This window comes from Eleutherodactylus coqui, chromosome 3 (assembly GCF_035609145.1).
Source record: "Eleutherodactylus coqui strain aEleCoq1 chromosome 3, aEleCoq1.hap1, whole genome shotgun sequence".
In the NCBI taxonomy this organism is placed as follows: domain Eukaryota; kingdom Metazoa; phylum Chordata; class Amphibia; order Anura; family Eleutherodactylidae; genus Eleutherodactylus; species Eleutherodactylus coqui.
Genome location: NC_089839.1, coordinates 222,044,229 through 222,058,017, shown reverse-complemented (window position 1 = coordinate 222,058,017; position 13,789 = coordinate 222,044,229). Strand labels below are relative to the sequence as shown.

The 13,789-nt window shown below is 47.0% G+C and overlaps 1 protein-coding gene across 4 annotated transcripts in view; it reads right to left on the bottom strand.

The window, feature by feature from the left end:
- Positions 1 to 12,539: 12,539 nt before the first annotated feature.
- Positions 12,540 to 13,789, bottom strand: part of ITPR1 (inositol 1,4,5-trisphosphate receptor type 1) — a 123,670-nt gene continuing 122,420 nt past the window's right edge. For all 4 annotated transcript variants that reach the window (XM_066596959.1, XM_066596958.1, XM_066596960.1 and 1 more), the window contains one exon: positions 12,540 to 13,320. In XM_066596959.1, the coding sequence (XP_066453056.1) occupies positions 13,234 to 13,320 (87 nt within the window). In that variant the 3' untranslated portion in view covers positions 12,540 to 13,233. The remainder of the gene's footprint in view (positions 13,321 to 13,789) is intronic.

The following is a 13,789-nucleotide window of genomic DNA, read 5'->3' as shown; positions in this document are numbered from 1 at the left end:
GGTGGTGTGTCCCTCCCTGTGACAGCAGCACGCCCAGTGCCAAGTGAACCAGCTGCTGCTGCTGTCATATGAAGCTCACGTGCTGCTCAATGCTGCATCTGTTCCAGGCAGGGAGGGAGAGCACAGGGGTGTGGAGCTGCAGGAAGAGGGAGATCACACTCACTGCCACAGGTTTGCGAAAGGACATCGTGTTACTGTAAATACAGTTGGCTGCTGCCCTGGCACAGAGTGTGCCAGTGCAAAGTACCAGCTCTGCCCACTGCATGTTTATGCACCTTTATTTGGGTGACTGATGGTATCATAAAGTGCTTCAATCTCTTAGTGATCAGACGATTGCTTGCTCTAAACGTTCTTTTACACAGCGTACAATACAGCACAACAGACCCCAAATCCTCACTGCTAACGCGCCCAATCGAAAATCGCAGATTCCTGCCTGCAAATCCGCATGAAAATCTGCAGTTAGCGGTACAGGTTTTGATGCGGAATTCAGGGACGGTATATTCTGCAACACTGGTGTGTTATAAAAAGCCCCCAGAAATTCCTCCATTGTTTTATCTGATCGGCACGGTTACCGTGATACCGCGTTTATAGGGATTTTTGTTTTTTATTACATTTGCATAATAAAAACACATTTCTAAAGAAAAACTATTGATTTTGCATCACTGGATTGTAAGAGCTCATTCACAGGACCATATGTGTAAACCGCTGTGGGTCATGCAGCGTTTTAGGCTGGATTCACACAGGGCGGATTTGCCGCGGTTTTGCCGCAGCAGATCCGCCCGCGGCCGCTAATCTCGGGATTAGCCAGCCATGTGGATGAGATTTCTCAGAAATCTCATCCACACGGGACAGCTAATCCGCTGCGGTAAATCCGGTTGAAACCGCCACTGCAGCAGCCGCGGTTTCAAAAGATGCAGCATGTCTATTTACTTTTTTTTTTGTTTATTTATGTCACGGCCGTGCTCTTCTTTATAGGAGTGCCGGCCGCAACGGAAAAGCATGCGGCTGAGCCGCTTCAAAGCCGCCGCGGTTTAAACTGCGGCGGTACTGCCGGCGGAAATCTCGCGGTTTTTGCTGCGGCCAAACTGCAAGATTTCCGACGGGAATACGCCCTGTGAGATCCCAGCCTTACTGTTCTGTGTGAGCCGACTATCGCTGCATATGGCAGCAAGTGCCGTGTGCATGACAGCGGATCTCAGGCACACTGTAAATAGTTTTTTGTATATTGTACATTTAAATCATTTTTTCCTTTACATGAAGCTTTATTGAACTTTTTTTGATAAAGTATTTTAGTTCCTGAAGTGGTTTTTAAAATGTGATCGTTCAATCACTAGGATAGTACACTGCATTACTTATGTAGTGCATTCTACTAAGCCTGTGACATCAGCCTATTAGACTCTGCTGGAGGCAGGGTCTAATAGGCCGAGTTACATGGCTGACATGGAGGCCATTGTCAAGCTTCCAGCAGCCATGGAAACCCATTGGTACATTGCAATCTCACTCCGATATGCCGATAGGTGACAGGAAGAGCCCCCTCCCCTCCTCATCTGCTGTGATTGTGGCATATAAGTGCATCTCTCAATACATTAAAATTCGTGCAAGAAACTTGCCTGTGTGAATGCACCCTTAGGTCTTCTTCAGACTGGTGAGGGCGATATCGTACTTGCCGTCCATGTGAAAGTCCTGTGGATGCAAGGTGTTTTCACGGGAAAACATCCCTGCGGGGATGTAGTAACCCCCCGTCGCAGCTGTCACAGCTGCAGCAGGGGATTGCGGAGTTCTCACATTGTTTTCAATGGGGCTGGCGCTGCCCAATGGGAGTTCTCGCAGAAAGTTAGGACATGCTGTAATTTTTTTTTGCCAATTGCAACGCAGTGCCATACGAGGAAACATTGCTATGAATGAACCAATTCAAAAGAATGGGTTTCATATCTGTGCAAGATTTTTGTATCTCGCAACTCACAAATCTCGCACGATTTTCTCGTCAGTGTGAAGGAGCCCTAATCGTGGTTTCACATGGGCATTTTTATTGTGGGGGTTTTGTGCGTTGTGAGGCGTACAAAACTCCATGACAGTAGAACCAATTATTTACGGTGCCTGTATTCACGTGAGCCATTTCCTCCCACAGCGACGCTGCAATATAGAAAAACTACAGCATGAGACATTTTTTGGGTGATTTCGCCCATTATTTTCTTATTTCCATTAAGTGCATCGCAATTGTATGCAGATGCAGTATTTTTTTTACATTCGTTCCTATTAAAATACCATGAAAACCGGAATTACTGTATAGCAATGCGATACGGTTTTTTTCACAAAACCATCGCACTTCCATTAAAAAAATATGTTTGGACATTATATCGGTCTGGGTTTCTCGCAGTCGTCCGTGCAAATACAGTCTCAGCCTTTGTACACATCAGCATTGGGGTTCTGCTTGGCACCTCTGCTCAATTAATATCTTGGATGAAATAGCGCAGCAGGCTGTGGGAAAATGTGGGACAGCGTAACGGAAATCAAACGGACCTCGTTATAATCAATGGGGGTCATTAGGCGAGTAGCAGTTATCTATCGCCCCCCAGGTTCTGCTCGCCTGTTTTTGGACCACTTTGCTGCCTGGCTCCCCCACTTCCTATCCTGTGAAATTCCAACCCTCATCTTAGGTGATTTTAACATCCCCACAAATGACCCCCAACTCCCCATCTGCCTCTCAGCTTCTTTCACTCACCTCCTCCCTTGGTCTCTCTCAACTCACAGCCTCCCACTCACAGGGATGGCAATACTCTGGATCTGGTCTTCCTCCAGCTCTGCTCTGCTGCCAACTTCACTAACTCCCCTCTCCCGCTCTCGGATCATAACCTCCTCTCTTTCTCTGTCACGCTCCCTAACATCTCTCCAGACCCACCTACCTACAGTACCTACAGGAACCTTAAGGCCATTCACACCCAGGACTTTGCTGAATCCCTACAGTCCTCTCTGTCCCCTATCTCTCTCCTCTCCTGCCCCAACCTGGCTGCCGCTCACTACAACACCGCTCTCAAACATGCCCTGGATGAAGCGGCGCCCCCCAGGACCTGAGCCATCCGATGTAGAACACGGCAACCGTGGCTCACGCCTCAAACGCGCTTCATCCGGCGGTGCTCTAGAAGTGCTGAACGGCTGTGGAGGAAATCGCAAATGTCCGCAGACTTCCTCCACTACAAATTCATGCTCAGAACCTACAACCTCGCCCTCCACCATGCCAAACAAGTCTATTTCACCTCTCTAGTCTCCTCACTATCCCACAACCCTAAACGGCTCTTTGATACTTTTTACTCCCTTCTCAGCCCTAAACCGCCGCCCCCTGTGACGGATCTCAGTGCCAAGAGCTGGCTGCTTACTTCAAAAAGAAAATTGATGACATCCGTCAGGAAATAACGTCCCAATCCCAGACTAGCCCTGACCCTAGTCTTGTCAGCACTGCATCTAGCTCCTGCTCACTGTCTGTACTCAGACCAGCGACAGAGTAAGAAGTCTCCAAATTGCTCTTCTCTGCTCGCCCCACCACCTGCGCTAGCGACCCCCTCCCCTCACACCTCCTCCGTTCCTTCTCCCCAGTGGTCATCTCCCATCTCACCACTATATTCAACCTTTCTCTGACCTCTGGCTTCTTTCCCTCTTCTTTCAAACACGCCATCATATCCCCACTGCTTAAGAAGCCGACTCTGGACGCGACTGATGCTGCCAACTACCGACCCATCTCAAACCTCCCCTTCATCTCCAAACTACTAGAACGCCTGGTTTACTCCCGCCTTGTAAGCTATCTATCAGAGAACTCTCTCCTCGACCGCCTACAGTCTGGCTTTCGACCTCAACACTCGACAGAAACTGCCCTTACAAGGGTATCCAATGACCTACTGACAGCCAAATTGAGGGGCGATTACTCCCTACTGATCCTCCTCGACCGCTCCGCAGCATTTGACACTGTTGACCACAAACTCCTCCTCAGTATGCTACGCTCCATTGGCCTAAAGGATACTGCCCTCTCCTAGTTCTCTTCCTACCTATCTGACCGCTCTTTCAGTGTCTCCTTTGCTGGCTCTACCTCCCCTCCTCTTCCCCTTGCTGTTGGGGTCCCCCAGGGCTCTGTCCTCGGCCCCCTTCTTTTCTCTATCTACAAAGCCCCTATTGGACAAACTATCAGGAGTTTTGGCCTCCAATATCACCTCTATGTTGATGACACCCAGCTATACACCTCTTCCCGTGACATCTCTGCACCTTTACTCCAAAACATCACTAACTGTCTGTCCGCTGTCTCTAACACCATGTCCTCTCTCTACCTAAAACTAAACCTCTCTAAAACCGACCTGCTGGTATTTCCACCCTCCACTAACCGACCTCCTCCTGACATCTCCATCTCAGTGTGTGGCGCCACCATAACTCCTAGACAACATGCCCGCTGCCTTGGAGTCATATTTGATTCTGATCTCTCTTTTACCCCCTACATCCAATCTCTCGCCCGAACATGTCAGCTGCACCTCAAGAACATTGCAAGAATCCGCTCTTTTCTCACCGTGGATACGCTAAAAACGCTTACTGTTGCCCTCATCCACTCCCGGCTCGATTATTGCAACTCGTTGCTGATCGCCCTCCCCTGCACCAGACTCTACCCTCTCCAATCCATCCTGAATGCGGCAGCCAGGCTCATCTTCCTGTCCAGCCACTACTCGGATGCCTCTGCCCTGTGCCGGTCACTGCACTGGCTGCCCGTTAAATACAGAATTCAATTTAAACGCGCCACCTTCATCCACAAAGCCCTCCACAGCGCAGCGCTACCCTATATCGCCTCCATCATCTCAATCCATCAACCAGCCCGGGCTTCTCCAGAGCAGCACCGGTCCTCTGGAATGCACTACCAAAGGCTACCCGAGTAATCCAGGACTCAGAGAACTTCAGGCGTGCTCTAAAAACACACCTCTTCAGGGAGGCATACCGAATTCCCTAAACAAACCCCTCTGTACTCCGCCTGATAACATGCTCCCTGACCTATTGACTGCAATCCCTGCTAGCCATCATAAACCGCTCCTGCAGTCATACCGTTTCTGCCGTCACACGGCCAAATGTCTGGCCATTGTCTATGTGTATAACATCCCTCACTCTCCACCTCGCCATACCGTACACATCTCCAGCCCCTTTACCTTCTGTATCACCCCATTATCTGTAGTATGTAAGCTCGTTGGAGCAGGACCCGCACCCCTATTGTTTCCATCAATTGATTACTATGTAACCGTGGTTCTGTAATGTTTGTATTTTGTCTTTCTGTATTCCCCCCTGTCTATGTAAGCGCTGCGGAATATGTTGGCGCTATACAAATAAAGATGATTATTATTATTATTATTATTTGGTGCCATTTGTTTCCAATAAAACAGATCCATTAGCCAGGGGATTCCGTTTTCCTAGTTCCATAACGGAGCCGGAAACCGGAAACCCCAATGCTGATGTCAACAGAGTGCAAAATGATGGAAACCAGACGGAGCTCATTACAGTCAATGGGTTCCATCAGGCGCCGCTGCTTCCTGTCACTTCTGCCATTTTTTTGGGTTCTTCTGTTCCATGATGGCACAAAAGCAAGGCGATTGTAAGCAGAAATGTGCAGAGCCTGGTAATCAGACACATAATAACAGAGCGGCTAGTGTCAGCGGCCACTGGATACATGTGCGGCTCCCTGCGCTGCTAATCCAGCCCTGCACACGAGGAGTTAAAGGCTCAGCCTCAGTCACGGGTATGACATGAGCTCCGGAGTCACAGGGAGGACACAGTCACATTTTTGAAGCATGGGAGGAGGAGAAAAAAAAAAAAGCAAAAGAGCCGTAAACACAAGAAGAGGGAAAAGCGGGGCAGACAGAACCTAGACGAGTGCTAGTGCAATAATCCAACGCAACAGCAGTCCAGAAATAACGTGACATCTCTGAACAATGCGCGGCTTGTGATCGCAGAGCTGTGAACATCACCGGCCCTTCAGTAGTGAAACGTGTAGTATCTCTGATGTGGTATATACTGTGTATATATACTGGCTGAAGGGGGAGAAGACCCCCCCCCCCCATCGATCTGACTACTGGCGTCCTATCGTGTACGTGAATAGGAAGACGTGGCTGCGCTACATAATGGTATGGCGCATGGGGCCCTGAAACATGGATATCAATTTTGTGTTGGGGCCCCTGTAAGAGAGACAGTAAAACCCAATTGCAGAGTAGCATGTGAGAAGCAGAAATCCGCTTCAGGCTGCAATAACAGAAGGAAAGCGCTTTCGCAGCGGCCTGCTTCAACGCTGATGTCTTTAAGAACTTCATTTAAGTATCTGTGCATTCATTTATTGCTTTGTGCAGTTGGCGTGCCGATTCATGCATTCACCCCCAATGCTTCATTCCCCCATTCACTCAATGTATTTATTTTTGCTTATTTTGTATTTCCTTATTCTCCCTTTTCGTTATTATTTTCATCTTATTTAAAAACATCCCGTCATTCTGCCTTTATTTTACATTTGTAATCCTGACATGATTTGGCATTTCTTACTGAGGAAGAGGCATTTATTATCTCAAAGCGTGTTTATACACTAGTGTTTTAAATAAACTCTGCATCCTTATTAGGCGGCACCTTTTTATTCCCAGTTTTGTTTTTTTTTTGCATCGCTGCCACGTCCTGCTTGTGCGGTGGCTGCACCTACCACTTCATGAATAGTTTTGCCTGATTCAAAGAGTGAAATCAATGGGAGCATTATACCGCAGCGGTCAAAATACACCGCAGTAATCGCGGTAAAAACGGATGTGTGAATGTGGCCTAATGCTCACCTCTCACTGGGGTCGCTCCACTCCTTTCTTGCACTACTACTATCTGTCCATTGGAATGAAGGGAGCAGCAGCGCACGCACGTGACCCCTACTTATCAGCAAGTTATCCCCTTATTGGGGATGGGGGTTATCCAATTTTGGTGGGACAACCCATTTAATGGATATAAAAGTGTAGCTCTGGTTACTGGAAACAGTCAGCAAGCTTGTGGACAGACATTCCTCTACCAGTTTATCTGAGCTTCTATCATGCATAAAGGCGGTTTTTCCTACTTCAGATGACTTTACCGAGTCTGATGTAAAGAGCATTCTTCCCAAAATGCAAAGCACCAGAGCAAGCTGTGTGCAAACACTGAACAAGCAGGGAATGCTGGGAGATTTGAGCTGTGCAGAATGGTGCTCCAAAACACCTAAACAGATATAGGGTTTTGATGACATCTCCTCAGCATAGATCATCAATACATGATCATCAAGCATCCAACTAGAGCTGTTGTGGGGAGGGACCAATTAGGAATTGTGCCTGCAGTACCATCCTGGGCCACTGCAGTGTGTGCGGAGCTGTGGCAACCGGGGAGACAGTTGATTATTGGGATCCTAAGTGATGGACCCCACTGATTAACTACTAATTACTTATCCTGAGGATGTGCTATTAATAATCTAGAACTTGAAAATCCCCTTTAACCCCTTGAACTTATGACTTACGTTTACTTCCTGAGAACATAGTACTCACCGCAACAGGACGTAAACTTACGTCCTGTGCATGGCATAGGCTCAGAAGCTGAGCCTATGCCACCTTCCGCGGGAGCCAACTGTGACTGATAGCCGGCCAATTGCAACTGCAGAGGTTGGCGAGAGCACCAATCCCCACTGTTGAGCCCTCACAGGCCCCAATGAATCTTAATTGGGGCATGTAAAGATTCCACAGGGGGAGCATGCTCCCCGACGTCATCAGCCTACAGTAATGTCATTGCAGTAGGCCGATTGGTTGCATGGCAACATGCCATTTCCTGGCATCCAGTCTGCCATAGCGCGTGATCGCTAGCAATAATGCATTCCAGTACAGGCGTACGGCAGTGTATATTATAACGATCATACAATCGTGGGTTCACGTCCCCTAGTGGGACATAAAGTGTAAAAAAATTAAAATACTGTAGTAAGAAAAACCATGTAAAAAAAAATAATTTGCGTACTTTTTTTAATGTTTGGTATCGCCGGGTCTGTAAGCGCCTGTACAATAAACTGAACACAGTAGTTATCTTGTACGGCGAAAACAATTTAAAAAAAACCAAAATGCTTATTTTGTTCATTTCCCTTTCCCAAAAATGCAATAAAAGTGATCAAAAAAGCTGCATGTAGCTCAAAGCGGTTCAATAAAAACTGCAGTTTGGCATGCAAAAAATAAGCTCTCCTACGGCCAAGTCAACGGAAATTTAATAGTTACAGCTTTTGAAAAGTGAAGATAAAAATTGCCCAAAAACCGCATTCTTAAGCCCAAAATAGGTGGTGTCACTATTCGGTTAAGGAGGGGCTGATGCCGGTAATCTACGGTTTCTTTTGGTAGAGCGCGCCGGATTACCAGAGCAGATTTGCATAGTCTTGGTAATGTTTTAATTTCAGTGTAAGCTCCTGGAAGAGGTTGCGCTATTTGTACCGGATTGTCGGAATTTGTGAGCCATGAGGGGTGCAGGATAGTAAAGCCCTACAGAAGAAAGCATGTAGTGATCTGATGTGGTGGGTGGGGGAGGAGCGGGCGCTCTGGAGTCAGGTCAGAGCCCAGCGTGTTTAATCCTCTGCTCCATCAATGAAACCCTGTGCATTAAGCCGGATTGTGTATCCGCAGAGCGGCGGTTATATAATGTGCGCGGTCAGGAGCAGGCACATGCGCTGCCTTGCGTGAGGCTCTGACGTTACAGCGATTAACCAGCCTCTCCCCCAGCTGCTTACAGAAAGCAAGTGCCAGGCAGCTGGTTGTGCCACATGGACCTGCAGCAGTGACCGGCTCTACAAGCACGAGCCGCTCCAAGCACAACGTCAGCGGCACGGGCTGCGCCAAGGTCAGCGGCTACAGGCAGGTGGAGGTCGCGGTGCGGTTTTTTGAGCCAAAGAGGTTACAAAAAAGGAATAACTATGCAGATGGACACCGTTACAAATGTATTTCCAACGGATGTGCCTAAAACTGCGCCAGAGTTAATGTGCACGGGGTTTTAGACAAATTTACTAATAGTTTGCGGCAAAAAGATCCAACAAGCACACTTTTTTTTTTTAAATGGTCCTCCGAAAGTGGGCATGGGCAGCTTGTCTTTCCAATATATTTAAGAAGATCTAATACAAGAAAGGGCCAATTAAACCTAGTGACAGTTGATGTAAATGAAGAAGCATTTGGCGGCACAAGTCCTACAACATGGATAGGGGTTTTTAGTTGATTTTGCCCCGTTTTTTGTTTTATCATTATTCTGACTGCTGATAACCATTTTATATTAGATGATGCAGAGCGACATTTGTGGAGCAAAGCATATTTCTGAATGCAAACGGGCACACAGTGTTATGCGGAAATTGGCACATTCTGTGGCACAAAATAAACTACATGGATAGGTGGCTTTTTCAGGTTTCCCCCACATTCTGTGCGTTCTAAGAAAACTAGTCAGCAGTCTAATTACTGATTGTATTAGTACATAAAGCAGAATTTATGGTGCAAAACATTTCAGAATACAAGTTGGCGCACTCGGCCCTATGGGAAAATTGGTAAATTTATGGTGCAACTTTCCTTTTTTGGTGTAGCGTAAATTGTGCCAAATTTACAAGTCCATGCGCCACTTTAGTAAATTTTGCACAATTTAAGATGGTCTAGTTCTAAGAAGAATTGGCACACTATTCCAATATTCATAAATCGGTGCCAGCATCTCTCCCCTACATCTCACCACTGCATGTGCACCTTCAGCCTCAGGAGCGCCTAAACACGTAGCGCAAATGCTGCAGAAATTCGGGAGCATTTACCGTACAAGCCACAGGGAGATTTCAGAAGTCTCCGTCACGCGATGCGGAGATTTTCCGTAACAAATCCTCAGCGTTTTATAAAAACCCTGTAGCTTCTAACACTGCCGCGTGCCTACTTGTGCCGCGAATTCAGCCATTGAAACAAGTTAAATCCCGCTGCAGAAGCCGCAGACAAAAGCACATTTAGAGGTCCATTTGGCGTCTGCGGTTTGCTGTTGTGGAACGCTCGCAGCGATTACACGGTGTAAGAAGGCTTAGGCTGCCTTCATACGAGCGAGAAAAAAAAAAAAAAAAAAAAAATTCGCACAAGGTTTGTGAGTTGCGAGACGCACAAATATGGACCCCATGGCTGGAAACTGTTAAAACAGCTACAAATCACTTCGGGGGATGTAGGATCAAACACCTCACATCCGCAAGGCATTCACATGGTGGGGACCGCGATTCACACACGCATATCGCGCTAGACTCCTTCCCACGTGCGCAATAAGCAGTGAATAGAACTCAATGATTTCAAGGCATTCATTCACATGCTCTATTTTGTGTGCAGACACAAATCAACCTTAATAGTGCAAATACATTGCACATATGTAAAGACAACATAAGGGCTCCTATACACGAACATAAGTGCGATATCCGTGTAGGACACTGACTGCTATTCTGCTAAGTATTCTGCAGATTTTACCTCCAGAAACATCAGATATGCGACAGATATCAGCTGCTCTTATAATGCTCCAGTACTGATATCAGGAGCAGCTGATATAAACCTCCAGACACATCACATGTGACTGATATCAGTCCTGGAGCATTATAAGAATAGCAGATGATATCAGTCACATGTATGTCATCTTTGGAAGTTCTATCAGTAATGGAGCGTTCTAAGTCACATATAATGCTCCAGTACGGATATAATCTGCAGAGACGACACAGAAGAGGAGCAGCTAATACAACCGCCAGAGACATCAAATGTGACTGATGGCTGCTTCACTTATAACGCTCCAGTGCCGCTATAACCTCCAAAAGACATCATATATGTTACGGATAAGAGGAGCAGCTGATATAACCTCCAGAGACGACACATATGTGGCTGATATCAGTGGCTCCTCTTATGATGTAACGGTCTCTCTGGCAGTTCCATCCATACTGTAGTGTTATATGTGACTGATATATCCTGCAGACACATCATGTAAGAGGAGCCGCTGATATCCGTACTGGAGTGTTATATGTAGTAGGAGCTGCTCCTTTTCTCTCAGATTCCCTTTTAGGGGTCGCGGGCCCTTTAAGCCCTGATCAGAGACCACGGCTGCCCCTTCTCACAACCCCAACACCTACACATACACATGTCTGGAAGCCTCAGCGCTGACTGAACGTGAGGTTTTACAAATGAGACAAGACGGAGGGCGGCAGTGAAGGAGGAGGAAGGAAGGGGGGGAATTCCAAGACACTGCATCAAAACATAACAGAAAGATAAACCACACAGAAGAAAAAAAATCCATATAAAAAAAGCAAAAAAGGTCAGCCGCCAGAGGAGGGGCCAGATGGGGGCGATAAAACAGACAACGGCTCAAAATGAGCCAACGTCTCGATATAGCAGAGCCGAATCAGCTAACCAACAGATGATATATTGCATTGTTGCATTACAGGACTGGGGTACATGCCACAAGTTCGTATTCTCCTTTCCAATCCCGTGGTGTCAGTGATTGGCTAATTCAGTACCATAATTAAGTGTCTTGAGTCTTCTAGAAATATTAGACCGCTTTCCACAGACCCTGAATAGCATGAGCAAATTACTGCGGCCTAGAGCATGGCTGTTGTGTCAGTCTTTACTGAAGTTCAGGCATTTGTGTTATAAACCAGGAGGCTCAGGAAGAACAGATTGCATCTGTGCTGCATTTGAGAGAGTCCTTTGCTAAAGGGGTATTCCCAAAATTCACTTTTATCACCCACCCATGGGATAGGTATAGTGAGTGTGTGTGTGGGAGTGTCTCAGCTATGAGACCCTCTGCGTTCAGACTCCAAGAATGGAGGTCCCATGTTTCCCACCCCCTCATTGCACCCACTTGCAGGAACATTGAGCCTGAATGGAGTGGCAGTGGCATATGCTCAGTGCGGCTCCATTAATCTTCAATGGGGATGACAACTAGAGTAGAAGCGCTTGGCTGCTTCCAGGAGTGCAGTCCTCTTGGAGATTAATGGAGCAGCATGGTGATTGTGCCACTGCCTCTCCATTAATCTCCATGTCACTGCATGGGGCACAGTGATCCCAGCAGTGAAGAGGGACACAAGACCCCCATTCTTGGGATCAATAGGGGTATTAGCAGTGAGAACCCACTATGGTGGAGGGGGTCACTATTCCTACTGGGGACATTAATGTGGTCACTATTACCATTGAAACCACTATGGGGTGGGGGGGGGGGTCATTATTACTATTTGGACCACTATTGCTTTAACCTTTGACACTTGGTTGAAGTGACAGTATGTGTTGGGTTTGTGTATTGGCGATTTCAATGCCTGTTAAAATCAGTTTTCTTTGTGAAGAGGGGGGGGGGGGGGGCAGACCGACCACTTCACACATGGCCGCAGGCAACATAACGGCTTGGGGCACCCCTGTCCATACAACATCCTGAAGCGGCTCATCATCAGTGATAAACTCAGCTCTGCTACGTCTACACTTTTCAGCACGGCCGGACCCCCTTATTCTGGGGAACACTTGATGAATCGCACACAGCTCTGCAATCATTTCATTTTAATCTCAAACGTACACATTAACAAACTCAGGGAGCAGCGTCCGTGTCAGGAAACAAAGAATGTGTACAAAACAGAGCGACTGGGTTAAGAGTCAAGAGCTGGTGCCTGTCCACCCTGAGGGGTCAGAATGTGGCAAGTCTGCTGGGAACAGTAGTCCAGTCCGTAGCCTTTGTGATTCTGCTTCAGACTGGCATGGCAAAATATAGGCCGATGGAGCATGGAGAGGAATCAGTCATTTGGTCACTCCTAGGACACGTTCTCCATGACGGGTGCAGGAAAAAAAGAATCCAAAAGATGGGTTATAGCGGGGCTGAGACAAGGACCCCCCAACACAAGGTACTACAGCATTATACACAGTGGTCTGTACACACAAGTCATAAGTTACAAAAAAGGGGAAAAAAAAAAATTCTCATAAATAGAAGAATCCTTTAAGTATAAAACGAGCTTTTCCCTCTGAAGTCACTTTATTATAGAGATTCCCAAGTGCAAAGTCCGATCCTTCCTGGGAGCATTTGGCACTAGACTTCCAAGGTTGGACGCCGTCAGTGGGTTGGGGTGGAGGCAGCAGTAGTGGTGGACGATGGGGGATTGGAATAATGGCTTGGATGGCAAAACTTCTCACCCAAACACTGCTGGGAATAGAGGAGCAGATGCCGAGCCACGCTGGATGCAGTCAACTATGCTGGTTGCTGGGGGTTGAGATTTAGATGAGCCGGCTGCCCCAGGAGACCGATCCTCTGCTTCTGCTTTCGTTGCTCTGTCATCTGTGGACCATGAAGCATACATTAATGTCATTAGAGAGGTTTTTTGCGATTCCAATATCAGTTACCTATCCCATCGATGTGGGTCAACCACTCAGGGACTCGACCAATCAGTTGTTTAACTGCTTAATGACGCGGCCTCCTCTTCCCATCCCCCCTCCTCCCATCCTTTCGAAAAAAGCACAAAAACCATCTTTGGCAGGGCCTGTTTTTATGGCTTATACACAGCAAAGGTTACTTTATTCTGTGGGTCAGTACGATTACAAATTTAAGTTTTTTTGCCAGTACTCCCTTTAAAAAAAAAAAAAAAAAATCTTCTGATCCCCCATAGAATTCCTTCCCCCAAGTTCATCAATATCCAAGTCCTGGAAAACCCCTTTAAGCCCAACCATGATCTAGTGCTAAAAAGAGGTCTGTTCACCAGTGGTCTCCAAATCATGGCTCTCAAGCTACTGCAGAACTACAACATGGT